Genomic DNA, 13,253 nt, shown 5'->3' with positions numbered 1-13,253 from the left:
CTAAAGGACTTCCCACATTCACTACACTCATAAGGCCTTTCCCCACTGTGAATTCTTCTGTGCATAACAAGGCTGGCCATGTACCTAAAGGCTTTCCCACACTCACTGCACTCATGAGGCCACTCTCCAGTGTGGACCAGCTGGTGCTGAATAAGCATGCGTTTACAGGTGTAGGTTCTCCCACATTCTCCACATTCGTAAGGCCTCTCTCCGGTGTGGACTCGCCGGTGCTGATCAAGTTTGGTTTTAGTACTGAATGTTTTCCCACATTCACCGCACTCATATGGTCTGGCTCCAGTGTGAATTCTCTGGTGCACAACAAGCTGGGAGTGTTGCCTAAAAAACTTTCCACATTCTCTACACTCATAAGGCCTTTCCCCTGTGTGAATTCTTCTATGTATAGCAAGGCTGGAGCTGCATCTAAAGACTTTCCCACATTCACTGCATTCATAAGGCTTCTCTCTGGTGTGGACTCTATGGTGCTGAGCAAGCCTGGACTTCCGGTAGAAGAGTTTCCCACATTCATTGCACTTGAAACGCTTTTCTCCATTGTGAAACTCTGCTACAAACTCCATCATTTGTGGTTTAACCTGGTGCTGGACATGGCCAGAGCTACCAGGGAAAGCCTTCCTCGCCTCTTGGCACATAAAAGCCTTCTCCAATGCATGGATCGTACAGTTCTTCATTAAGGCCTTACCCAAATCTCTTCTCATGAGCTTCTCTCCACCGTGCTGGTGGGATTGCACATCTGTCCCAGTGTCTGGCCAGGGTTTGTTCGCAGGACCTTGGGTCCACACAAACCACCTTCTAAGGCCAGGTTACCCATCTCCCAGGGACAGACCTTCTGGCTGGACAGATCTGTCTTTTTGGTATTTCTCTGTGGCACTTCTACAGAACCATTCTGCTCAGAAGGTGTCTGTTCATCCTCTGCTGTATGACAACACCCTGAAATTAAAAAAAAAAACAAAAACTGGTAGCGAACTTCATGGAGGAAAACGTAAAAAGAGGCAACCCCATCACAAACTTATATCTGACATAGAAAGAATAAATCCAACAGGAAAAACGAACTAGGGCAGGACAGGAAAGCCCCAATCTGCCATACTGGGCCTCTTCAGGTCACGGAACAGTGAAGATTCACCAGGCAAACATACAAAGATGGGAGGTAGTGCACAGAAGAGCCACAATTAGACAATACACTCCTACAGGAACAGTTTTCGCCAGGGCCTTGGCTGCTGGTGACACACGTGTGCTGTGTGGAAAGCTATGTCCACGCCCAGGATATTCCGATTGTCTCTGAACAGCTGGTGTTCAGGACGATTTCAATGATAGATGCAAGCCTTGTGACACATTAATGTAGGTGAAAAATGGAAAGCATGAGAGTGAGGATGCTGAGGAATGGTGAGGAGTGGAAGACAAAGATGTTAGAGATAATCCTGGGTTGGAAGCTAGAGTAGAAATCACAGAAGGAATCTGTCCCGAACTGAGGAAACAGAAATGAGATAATCAGCCACGGGTCACGGACTGCAAACAGTGTTCGGGCCAGGGGAGGCTTCAAATCGGACTTGAACCTAGCCATATTATTTCCTCCCCGTGCTGCCAATCACCAGGGCCAGACCCACTCTGAGCCCTTCTTCCTTTCGCCAGAATCACGTCCACTTTGATCCTATATAACAAAGATTCTCCACTCAACTCCAACTGGACAATAACATGGGACCTAGAAGATGCAAGTGCTAAGAGAAAGAACGGACAGGTGAGTGGTCAGTACTGGCCCAGGAGCCCAAAACAAGAGTACAAAGAATCTTCTATGATGGTTTCACAGAAACAGCCAAGAGTACTTCCTAAATAGGGACCACGTGGATCCCAACAATTCCTGGAATAGTGAGCCCCAGGAAACGTCAGCTGGAAGGGAAAAAACTCTGGAGCACAGAGGTGCAGAGGTCTACAGAATCAACTTAGCAGGCAGTGTTTGAGAGGAATGGAACTCACTGAGCTGATTCAAATTACTTGACCTATAACAGCTTCACTGAGAAAATTTCAGAATAGCTGGCATGGGGACTACTTGTAAGAATTGAGAGGTGCCCACTGTCCAGCTGTTAAGACAAACAGACTTGCCTTTCGAGAAAGGGGAAAGGCAGAAATCTGGTCAGAATGCCAGGACAGGGGTGAGGGCCTTACCCAAGGATGCAACCAGCGTGAAGTTCTCTAGCATAACATCGTGGTACAGGAGTCTTTGGGCCTCACCAATGAGCCTCCATTCCTCTTGTGAAAAGTACACAGCCACGTCCTCAAAGGTCACAGGACCCTGGGATGATGGGGACAATGGTGCAGAAGCAGTCTCTCTCCCCTGACCCTGTAAGTACCCTAACCCCAGTCCATACTCTGGGGTCATCATCCTCCACAGGTCCCTGATTCAGAGAGCAGTGCTTCCTTGAACACCAACTCCAACCCCCAGCAACAACACACAGGTCTAAAGACAGATTACTTCTAGGCTGTGGGCCTGGCACGCAGGACCCCTTCCCTCTCCAGCAAGACAACAGCCTGACAGTCCCCAGGGTGATCCAATCCAGACACCAGCAACTTGAACCCACCCTTCTCAAGGTCCTATTAACAGGGCCCTGGATCAACTAGTTCAGACACCTTCCCCACATGCATATCACTCAGTGGACTTTCTCAGACATCTGACCCCTGTCATCACTACCTGGACCACAAAGTTGGCATATCTCCTGTCTCCTCATATACCCTTCTGCACATGGCAACAGAAAATCCTTGTCAATGTAACAGGTTCCCACCATATCCCAACTCTTCACTGGGAGCTCCCCAGCCCTGTTCTGAAGGTTTCCCCACCGGCCCTTGGTCCTGACTTTATCCTCAGTCACAACACGCGTATCTAGATACCCCTGGTCCAGTTACACTTCCATCCTGCACATTATGTCTTTTCAACAGTTACAATCTTTGTTCATATAACATCCATTTAAAATGATGTTATATGAACATACCTGCTTGACACATCTTCAGTAAACTCATCTGACATCCTGTCTCAAACTTTCCAAGTTCCACCACAAAAGCCTGGTGAGTCCCAGGAAGGGAAATATGCACAGCCTGACTTTGCTATCACTTCATCTCCATTTCTGCTTTCCTTGTGCATCAGTTTCAAAGCCATTCCCCCAAAGAAACCTGACCTACTATCTGGACTTCCCCTTCCCTTCTTGCTGATGACCACTCCTCTTGTCTGTCTTGTGACAGTACCCCCTCTCCTCCTCTGTCCCCTAATGGCATCCCGAAGCCTCCCCAGCATTCTAGATCTACATGCTCAGCCATCCACTTGTCTCCTACAGTTGGAAGTCACTGGAACACCTGAGGCTCAACAGGGCTGAAACTCAATTCCTAATATTCTTACTGAAAACCACTGATGACACTTCCACTCTTCCAGATGCAAATAAAAAGACTTTGGAGGCATGTGACCCCTCCACATTGGAAAATCTGGTCAGCCTCTACTTAAAAGCCAAATATTCCTCCTACCTTCACACCTACCACTTTGATCCAGCAATAACCAATGCAAATCTGGAAAATTAAGACAGTCCTTTGATTATCTCCTTGTCTTCCTCTCCCCCAAGTGGTTGTGCACTCTGAAGCCAGAGGGAGCCTCTTAAAACCTAAGTCACATCACTTTTCCTCTCTATTCCAAAAATTCCATTTCCACTATCATTCTCAGAACAGAAACCCATCTTCACATACTACCAGTCTATCCTAACTCTGGTCTTCTTGAGCTCTGTTCTTACCAGACATTAACAAAGACATACAAATTCTAAAACACACCCATCTTAACTGCATGCTCAAGCATCTGTGTGGACTTTCCCATGAACTTAAGACAACTTTCCACATCTCAGTCCAGCGGCTGCCCAAAATGGGAATCTCTTCAGGTTATCTTTGACCTGGACTTGTAAACCTGGGCTGAGGGTTTCTGAATGGTTTCCAGGCACCAAGTCCACGAAGAATAGCAGCAAAACACTTCCAGGACCCCTGACACTCACCAGTGAACAGTCCATAAGTGGTTCCGCTGTACGTGGAAATAGCAGGGCAATGTAACTTTAATTTCCACCAGCTACACAGACAAAAAAGGCGATTAACGAGTGAACCATTTAACATTTAAGGCAAAGACAAATACTCAAGGGAAAACGAAAGCATGTAAAAGATGAGTTATGGAGTTATGCAATAAAGTCATGTGGATAACTTGAGAAAAGGTTTTCCAAGAGTGGGACAAACACGTGCAAAGCCTATCAGTCATGTCTGATGTGCCTGAGTGTATCCACGAGTCTAGTATGACTGGAGCTCAATAATCCAGAAGAATGAGGTACGGGTTGCAGATGAAATGCTTGTGGCAGGTTGTATACAACTATTACAGCTCTGTGTGTGCGTGCTCAGTCACTACACTACTGACTCTTTGTGACCCAATGGACTGTAGCCCTCCAGGCTCCTCTGTCCATGGGATTCTCCAGCCAAGAATACTGGAGTCAGTTGCCATGCCCTCCTTAGGGACCTTCCCTACTCAGAGATGGAGCCTGTGTCTCCTAGATTGCGGGCAGATTCCTCATTGCTGAGCCACCGGGGAAGCCCCTATTATAGCTGTAAGCCAGGTATTAATATATCAAAATAAAGTATATGTTTCTGACATTTCCGTTTTGACTGCCTTCTATTTTCTCCTTTGCCAATAAAACATTTTTCATAGATTACTGCAGTTTGACCTAACTTCTGAACAGTTTATGATTCCTTTTCTAATTTTACTTTGGTAATCTTAAAAATTGTTTTTGAAAAAAACTGCTATACACTAAGTTCTGATCTAAAATTATTAGAACATTATATAATAGAATTGAAGATGTTCAAACAGACTAAAACAGAGTTACAAGGAAAAAATGATACCAGAAAATTAATCTGTGATAAAGGGGTTTTTGCTGGAATCTAAAAGTGCTTGGCCTCCAACAGCTTGAAATAATTGGACATCACTGATGACTCTTCAAACCCAAAACAGAGAAAAAAACCTATGGGACCTGACCTTTATTCCACCCTCATTATATAAACATAGAAATATCTTCTTTGGTTCTAAACATCTTGATAGGAATTCCAAGCATTATAACATTCTATCATCACAATGATTAATTTAGTCTCCCTGAAAACAAATATTTTAACAAGATACATTAATCATTTTCTCTTTCAATATCATCAGAAGATGATGACTGAATAGTAAAATAATCACTAAAAAAGCAGAAAACCTTAAAGTGGCTGTATACTGTAAAAATGTTAACTTTACATAATGCATGAGAGTGTATGAAAATACAACTACGGGATCCATTAATAACAATCATCTCATTCAAAGAATTAAGCTAAAATTAATAACGTGGAGCAAAAGATCAAAAAGTCAAAACTTCATTTAAATACACACTAACATGTCCTTTATACACAACAGAACACATGAAAGGTATGGCTAGAATAGCAATGATTATAAATACAGAAAGCCAAGAGAGAGAAAGCCTTCAATAGCAGGATTTGGAGACATTTTACTCACTCACTCACTATGTAAAATTACAAAAAATGAAAAATTAGCGGATAGCCATGAAAAAAACGGGAAAAGTCACATCATCTTGTGCAAGTGAAGAAAAACATATAATACACATATGATTTCAGCCACAAGAAAGTTTTAAAACTGAGCAAAGGGAAACTACAGTCGTTGACTATTTTCCACACAGCTGGCAAAACTGTCAAGAAAGGAAAGAAATGCTCACGGGAAACATCAGACACCACCGTAACATTTGGGAGGCAGGATAATTGTTCTGGAAGGACCTCCACAGACGGCTTTTGGGTCCTACTTGTATCTCCTTTCTCGACTTGACCAGTGAACGGCTATTAACAGCAGCTGCTTTTTCAACTGCAGGTGGAAGATCTCAGCATTCTTTTTCCCCCACGCAGGTTTTTCAAAATTAGAAAAACAGAGGTTTGGGGAAAAAAATACACACACACACACACGCACACGCACACGACACACACACACACACACACACTAGTAAGAGAACACAGATAAGAACAGAATGCCGCAGAAGATACGAGGTGGCTGAGGGCCCGGAGAGGGCAGCGTCTACCGGAAGCGGGTCTGTCAGCACGGCCGTCCCAGCAGAGCCTGAGAGCGGTGGGGCCCGGCCACGGCGGCGCCCGTCCCGGACCCAAGTCAGAGTCCGGCCGGACGGCGCCACGCAGACCCGCAGACCCTCCTCAGAACAGCGCGCGCAGCGTCTTTACCTGGGGACCTTTCAGACCCCAACTTCCCCAGCGGCTACCAGCTCCCGCCGGAAGACCCGCCCGGACGCCGTCCTCACCACGGAAGCGCCTCTGTCCTGAACTTTCAGTTGACCCAGTGACCCACACACACCGCGCCTTGCATTCCGGGTAATGTAGTTAACATCGCTCTAGGGCGCAGCAAGGGGCGGTGCTACCGAAGTCAGGGAAAATTCAGCCTCACCCTCTGGGTAACCGGTAAGCTGTTCCCTAAGGCTCAGAATACTGGCGGGGTTCACCCTTCTTAAGGGGACGCACCCTGATTTCCTTGGAACACAATACTTAAAGGGGACCCACACAGATTTCCGTGGAATGTAGTCTGTGCTGATCAGAGGGAGGAACCTAGATATTGGGACTTTCCTGGTGGCCCAGTGGTAAAGAATCTGCCTTGCAGTGCAGGGGAAGCTGGGTTCCAGAAGATTCCACACGCAGAGGGGCAACTAAGTCCATGGTCAACGAAGTCCACATGCCACTATTTAGACCTGAGGCAGTCAAAAAAAAGAGAGAGAGAGGAACCCAGATACAATATTTCAGGGGTCTCCCAAACCTAAAAAGCAAATCGGCACACGATGCCAGGTTGTCACTCAGACAGAAAGTGCATCTAATACACTGTATCTTATTGCTATACCAAGAACTGTATGCTGAAGCTTTAGGTTCCTGCTTTAGATTTATGAGTGTCACCGTGTTTGCTCATGGTCAAGGAAGCAGAGAGTAAAGACAGCCATAGCAAGCAAGACAGAGGAGGGGCGAGGGGTAACCAGAAGCAAGCAGGCCAGTGCTGTGCAGCCTCAGAAGAAATGTACACCAAGTGACAATGTCCAATCGACACATATTTCTTACTTCACATTGTGATGTGTATTTAGTATTTTTCTAGCAGCTAAGATCTACCTATTTGAAAGTGACTTCCTGCATGCTATTTTCTCCCCAGACAGTGACTGTATAGTCTCAGTCCTAGTTTATTTCCAAAGGGGGCAACTGAAGCCTGAGATAAAGGATTGGATTATAAGATCCTCTTTCCTGGCTGGGGACAATATAATTTCACCAGCAAGTGCAGTAAAAATGCAAGAAGAGTTGAAAATATTCGTGAAGTGTTATAACTGCTGAAACCAATCATCATTTAATTATTCAGTTAGTGGTCAAAATCACTTTTCACCATGTGAATGTTTAGATCTCAGTGAGGTCCCTAGACACAATGATTTTTGAGAAGTGAGGGAATGAAGCAGAGCTCACCTAGGAAACTCTGCTAACCTGTGATTATAGTTTTGTAACATGTGATCTATTATTAATTTATTTTAAAAAATTTTAAGTATACCTTGAAGGGCTATGGAAACAGAGCAAATAGCTTTGCCAGAATACTTAAAAACAAAGATCTATAGCATCATATTTACTCCCTCTTTTAAAAAAACCAGATATTAATTATCTGTCCCATTACAGTACTATTTTGGCTGCATGGCACACATCAAGGGCCACAGAGTCAAAGACTAAAGCCTCCATGAGGCTATCATTCAAGTTAAAGGCAATGGACAGTAAAAATTAACGACAACATAGTCAATTACATAATACTTTTATGTACTGAGCATTAACTGAAATTTCAGAAATGAAGACCTAATTGAACTAAACAAGCATTTATTGAGGGCTTGTTAGGACAGCAGCCCAGGAGACAGAGATGCGAGAAGCACTTAAATTGTTTGACCTTGAACTGAAAAATGGAGAAAGCTTATAATGGCAAAAAATAAAGGCCCAAGTTGGTTCCATAAGTTGTTTGCCAAGAAATAAAATTGGAGCTGGAACAATCAACAGTGCTTCTATTTATTTACTGACAGCTTCACTGAGTCTTTGTTGCTATGTGTGGGCTTTCTCCAGCTGTGGACAGTGGGGGCTATTCCAGGTGTGGTGTGCAGGCTTCTCACTGCAGTGGCTTCTCTTGCAGAGCATGAGTTTTAGGGCACGGGCTCAGCAGTTGTGGCTCATGCGTTTAGTTGCCCTGAAGCATGTGCAATCTTCCTGGAGCAGGGATCAAACCTGTGTCCCCTTCATTGGTAGCCAGATTCTTAACCACTGGACCACCAAGGAAGTCAAGGGCACCAGAAAGCAAAGATTGGTTTGGGTCTGAGATGGCTGTACAGTTACAAGGGAGAATGTTGAAACTGCAAAGTTGCAGCTAGCAGATATTTTAAACAGTCTAGTGTGTTACTGAACTGAACCTGTTTGCACTCACCTACTTTCTTCTGATTGGTTGGTAGAAAGTTAACAAGGCAATGCTTCAGGAATCTTCATCAGCAACCTTCTGGTTCCAGGAAGGCTCAGGCCAATGTGCTTGTGATCAGCATGTAGTCATCATCCTCAACCTGGGTACAGGTTTCTTTCTGCAAAACACCACAAGGACATGCCTTAGATTATTGTTTACATCCCTTTGGGAAGCAGTAGACTTCCTCTGATTGCTTTATCACTGACTTATTGTTCAAGATGTTATCACTTTTCTTACTTGACTGCTTTTCCTTTTTTCTGGACTGTTAGAATCTCTGCTTAGGAACTGCTTAAGACTGCTCTTTGCAACCAGGGAATGTCTAGGAAACTGGTGCATTTCTCTACAAACAACAGATGAGGCTGGGTGGGAGCAGGGTGTCCCTGCTGATCCAGTGATTAGGTGATTAGGACTCCAAGATTTCACTGTTGTGGGCGTAGGTTCAATCTCTAGTCAGGGAACTAAGATCCTATACATTATGTGGTGTCAGGAAAAAAAAAAGACAAATGAAGGACAAAGATGGACTTGGGCTGGTCACCAAGTCGGTTCTCACCAAATGGCTTTCAACACGCATATGGCTACTGGTGACTAGTTAGCAGTGTTGAACATTGCTGACGGACATAGACATACCTGATTCTCAAAAGCAATGCCTCACTTCAAGGACTGTAAGAATACGTACAGACTTCGTAACATCTAACATGTAGGTCAAATGTGAAATACTGTAAAGGGAGCAATGAAACAGCGCATGTGACTAGTGAAGCCTGCGTAGGTGTCACTAGAGTGTAGCAACAAAAAGAAAAATGGGGGAAAAATGATTTGTGTCCAGTGGTCAAAGCATCAGTCAATGATGAACACAGGACAGGCACTCAGCTCTGTCATCACAACTTTCCTAGCAACCTCTCAACAACATCATGTACTTTTAAGCGTCTCCTGCCATCTATATAGTAATGTCCACCCCATCACGCACCCAGGGTCCTTACGGCTCCACTGAAATGGCACCTGAAGGAGGTCAGTCCTGTGAGAAAGACGGAAAAAGGAGGGGCCGCCACACATGGCAAGAGAGCAAACACGGGCCATCTAGTATCCTAAACTTCTGAGAACTTAAGACCATGAAATTGACACTGTGGCAGATCCCAAGTAGGTACAGGACTCAATAATGTCAACATTTTGGAAAAATTTTTAAAAGGTCATACTTAGAGATTAAAGGCAGTTAATCAACAACAAGTAATGTTTATTGCAGCAATGAAATTAAAAGATGCTTACTCCTTGGAAGGAAAGTTATGACCAACCTAGACAGCATATTAAAAAGCACAGACATTATTTTGCCAACAAAGGTCTGTCTAGTCAAGGCTATGGTTTTTCCAGTGGTCATGTATGGATGTGAGAGTTGGACTGTGAAGAAATCTGAGTGCCGAAGAATTGATGCTTTTGAACTGTGGTGTTGGAGAAGACTCTTGAGAGTCCCTTGGACTGCAAAAAGATACAACCAGTCCATCCTAAAGATCAGTCCTGGGTGTTCATTGGAAGGACTGATGCTGAGGCTGAAACTCCAATACTTTGGCCACCTGATGCGAAGAGCTGACTCATTAGGAAAGACCCTGATGCTGGGAAAGATTGAGGGCAGGAGGAGAAGGGGACAACAGAGGATGAGATGGACATGGGTTTGGGTGGACTCTGGGAGTTGGTGATGGACAGGGAGGTCTGGTGTGCTGCGGTTTATGGGGTCACAAAGAGTCGGACATGACTGAGCAACTGAACTAAATGTTTTGCATCATGACTGCAATTAATATACCTTAAAACAAACAGATTTTGAAAAGACTCAGACTCAAAGTGGCAGGCTGATTAATATCCCCAGAGACAAGCGGGTCCTCATCTCTGAACCCCGTTAACTGTCACCTTACATGGTCAGAGACTTTGCCAGCGCCGTTAGGGATTTTGAGATGAGATCGGCCTAAAGTTCATGTTTGCCCGGGGGGTGTACTCACAGGTCTCCTCATAAAAGACAAGCAGAGGGAGAGGTACTCTGCAGAGGAAGGCGATCTGATGACTGAAATGCTGCCCTGCTGCTCTTCGAAGATGAAAGAAGTGGTCTTGAGTCAACGAACACAAGGAACGCAGCTCTAGAATTTGGAAAAGACAAGGATGGGGATTCTGACTTCACCCCTGTGAAAGTGACTTAAGACTTCTGACTCCAGAACAATGAAATAATTAAACAGATGCTGTCTGAAACCGTCACCTTTGAGCTTAGTCATTACAACAGCTGTAGGAAAGGAATACGATTTAGTAACATAAATTACTGGTTGCTCCTGCCATCCTGAAGCACAGCTTTCCTAGAAAACGTTTCCTAAACTGAGATGCCATAAAGCAGTATACCCTTCTTTCTCAAAGTTCTGATTCACCACTTCAGTTTTATGGAAGAATCTCCATTCATACAGTGTAATGGCTTTTTCATAAAAGTGACTAAAATCCTTGCCAAGTTTCTTTCGATTTTGTGAAAATAAGTACTAACATAAGTCTTTTGAGACAAGACAAGGCTACGCGTTCTATGTGAAAATAACCCATAATGTGAGAATATGAATGAACAATACCCAAGAAATTATCAGTAATGCTGGAAAATTGCAAATTGGTTCACTGGGCATCAAACAGGGCCCTTCCCATTTTTGTTAGGTTTGAAAAATATCTATTCCAGAAAGGATTTTCAGGTTTGTATTTTATAGTTAAAAGGGGGATGACCCTCAAATGGCATGAGAAAACTTTTGGCTTGAGAAGTATAAGCATGGGAAAAACTTTATCAAAGCCTGCACTGCTAAAATGTTTTACATCAATTATGCTTAAGAAAGCCCTTTTAAAACAGAATTATGTTCCGGAATGACCAAGACCACCCTCAGATTCCATAGGACTCACAGAACTCATGGAAGCTCTTTAATTAAGGCCTATGGCTTATTACAGTGAAGGATACAGATAAAAACCAGCCAAGAAGGATGGCACAATAGGACAGAGTCCCAGAGAGATCACGTTGCCAGCTTGCAGTTGCCCCCTGCCACTGCACTTCAGCCTGACTTCAACATATGGCAATGCACACCTAGTATTGCTAACAGGGAACCCCATGCAAGCCTAGGTGCTGTCCAGGGTCCTGAGTGTCTGCCACACCGACAAGGGGCACCCATGTGACCAACCTGTTACTCTCTAGCTTCTCCAAATGTCAAACTGGTATTGAGAGCCTAAGCCTCCCAGTATCCCAGTACAGTATGAACATAAACGCTCAGCCCAGCCCAAGGCCCCAGGTAAACAAAGACACTCTTATTCAGCCAAGAATGTCAAGTCCTTAGAGGCTATCTCCCAGGAGTCGGGCAAGTCAGAGCCAGGCATCTCTTTGGAATGAAGAGGTTGCACAACTCAGGCCTGTATGTCTTCCTTTACACAGGCCAAGTGAACATACTCAAAACTCATACCGTTCCTAGTTTACTGCATTTTCATATTATCTGGGTTCTCAAGGTCTACGTCATCTGATGATGGAAGTAGAGTACAAAGGTGTGCTACTGCACCTGTCTTCCCACGTCCACATCGGGGGACCTTGAAACATGCCCCAAGGGTGAACAGAAGCTGACAACCGACAAATTCTTGGGCTTGTGTTACAGAACTACAGAAAAGAAAACAGCATGTTAAAACCCTCCTGCTTGCACACTGCCTCCACTGATTATGCTTGCTCTGGGGGTCTCCCATCCCTTCCTTTAGTTGTATACAAGTTTCCCATGGCCAAGGTGCTGTCACGAGAGGTGACCCCTTAAGCCCTAGAGGTGACACCTCTGACATATGGGTCACTATAGTAAAGGAGTCTCAAGTTCTTGGGAACCTGGAGTCAACTCTTTTCTTGAGCCCGCTACAAATGATCAAAACTACCAACCCCTAAAACTGGGCCTCCCCAGGTGTCTGATGAATGACTTTTTGACATCAGATGGCTAAAATTCCATGCTCAGTTCATGCAGAGTGCCTCCATTTATAAACATGCATCTGTGAAGGAGCATGTAACGCACACGCCAGTTAACTCACCTTTTCTCTGATTGCTTGTCCCCACACCTAAGAGCAGGCTGCCTCTTTATCCCCTAAATATCACAAGCACCTCACCTCCAAGAAGGTGGTGGTTCTGAAACTTGTCCTTCTGTGTCCTCATGTGGCTGTCTTGTGAAAGAAAACTCCCCCCAGCAAACCTCGGCATCTCAGCGTTTAGCTTGCTGCACCTCTGGTTCAGTAGCAACCACACACACACAGCGTGAAATTGCCCACAGTTGGAGGACTCGTGCCAGGAAATTGGCAAACACAACAAGGAAAGGTCAGTTGCCTTTTTTATTAATTGTCTAGGCCTAAAGTAATAGAAGTATGTTAATAATGAGGAGTATACCTGGTGAATAGAGTTGTCAGTACAAATATTTTATGCCACTCAGCAAAGTCAGTCACTGAAAGAAAGTCAAGTTCTCACATATTTATCATATTCTCAGTCACTAATAAGAAAACAGACATTATTTCAAAGAAGACATACACCTGCCAATAAATACAAAAATGGTCAACATCATTAATCAGTAAGGAAATGAAATCAGATCATAGGGAGATACATCTCCAACACTTAAAATACTGACCATACCAACCAAGTACTGGTGAGGAATACAGGGGAACTGAATACCATTGA

At 44.3% G+C, this 13,253-nt stretch overlaps 1 protein-coding gene and 1 long non-coding RNA gene across 2 annotated transcripts; both read right to left on the bottom strand.

Annotated features, from left to right (window-relative positions):
• Positions 1–147: 147 nt before the first annotated feature.
• Positions 148–4,454, bottom strand: LOC120860590 (zinc finger protein interacting with ribonucleoprotein K-like). The gene is made up of 3 exons (XM_040236390.1): positions 4,032–4,454; positions 2,176–2,302; positions 148–945 (listed from the first exon to the last, which is right to left on the bottom strand). Exons 1-3 carry the CDS (start codon positions 4,044–4,046, stop codon positions 710–712), a joined length of 378 nt encoding a protein of 125 aa, XP_040092324.1. The 5' UTR covers positions 4,047–4,454; the 3' UTR covers positions 148–709.
• A 1,786-nt stretch (positions 4,455–6,240) lies between these two features.
• LOC120860593 lies at positions 6,241–10,685 on the bottom strand. Its single transcript, XR_005720370.1, has 3 exons — positions 10,555–10,685; positions 8,543–8,690; positions 6,241–6,806 (listed from the first exon to the last, which is right to left on the bottom strand). It is a non-coding gene; the product is annotated as an uncharacterized LOC120860593 (long non-coding RNA).
• Positions 10,686–13,253: the final 2,568 nt, after the last annotated feature.

This window comes from Oryx dammah, unplaced genomic scaffold (genome assembly GCF_014754425.2).
Source record: "Oryx dammah isolate SB20612 unplaced genomic scaffold, SCBI_Odam_1.1 HiC_scaffold_11119, whole genome shotgun sequence".
NCBI lineage: Eukaryota > Metazoa > Chordata > Mammalia > Artiodactyla > Bovidae > Oryx > Oryx dammah.
Note: the sequence above shows the minus strand (reverse complement) of the source record. Positions and strands in the feature narration are given on the sequence as shown.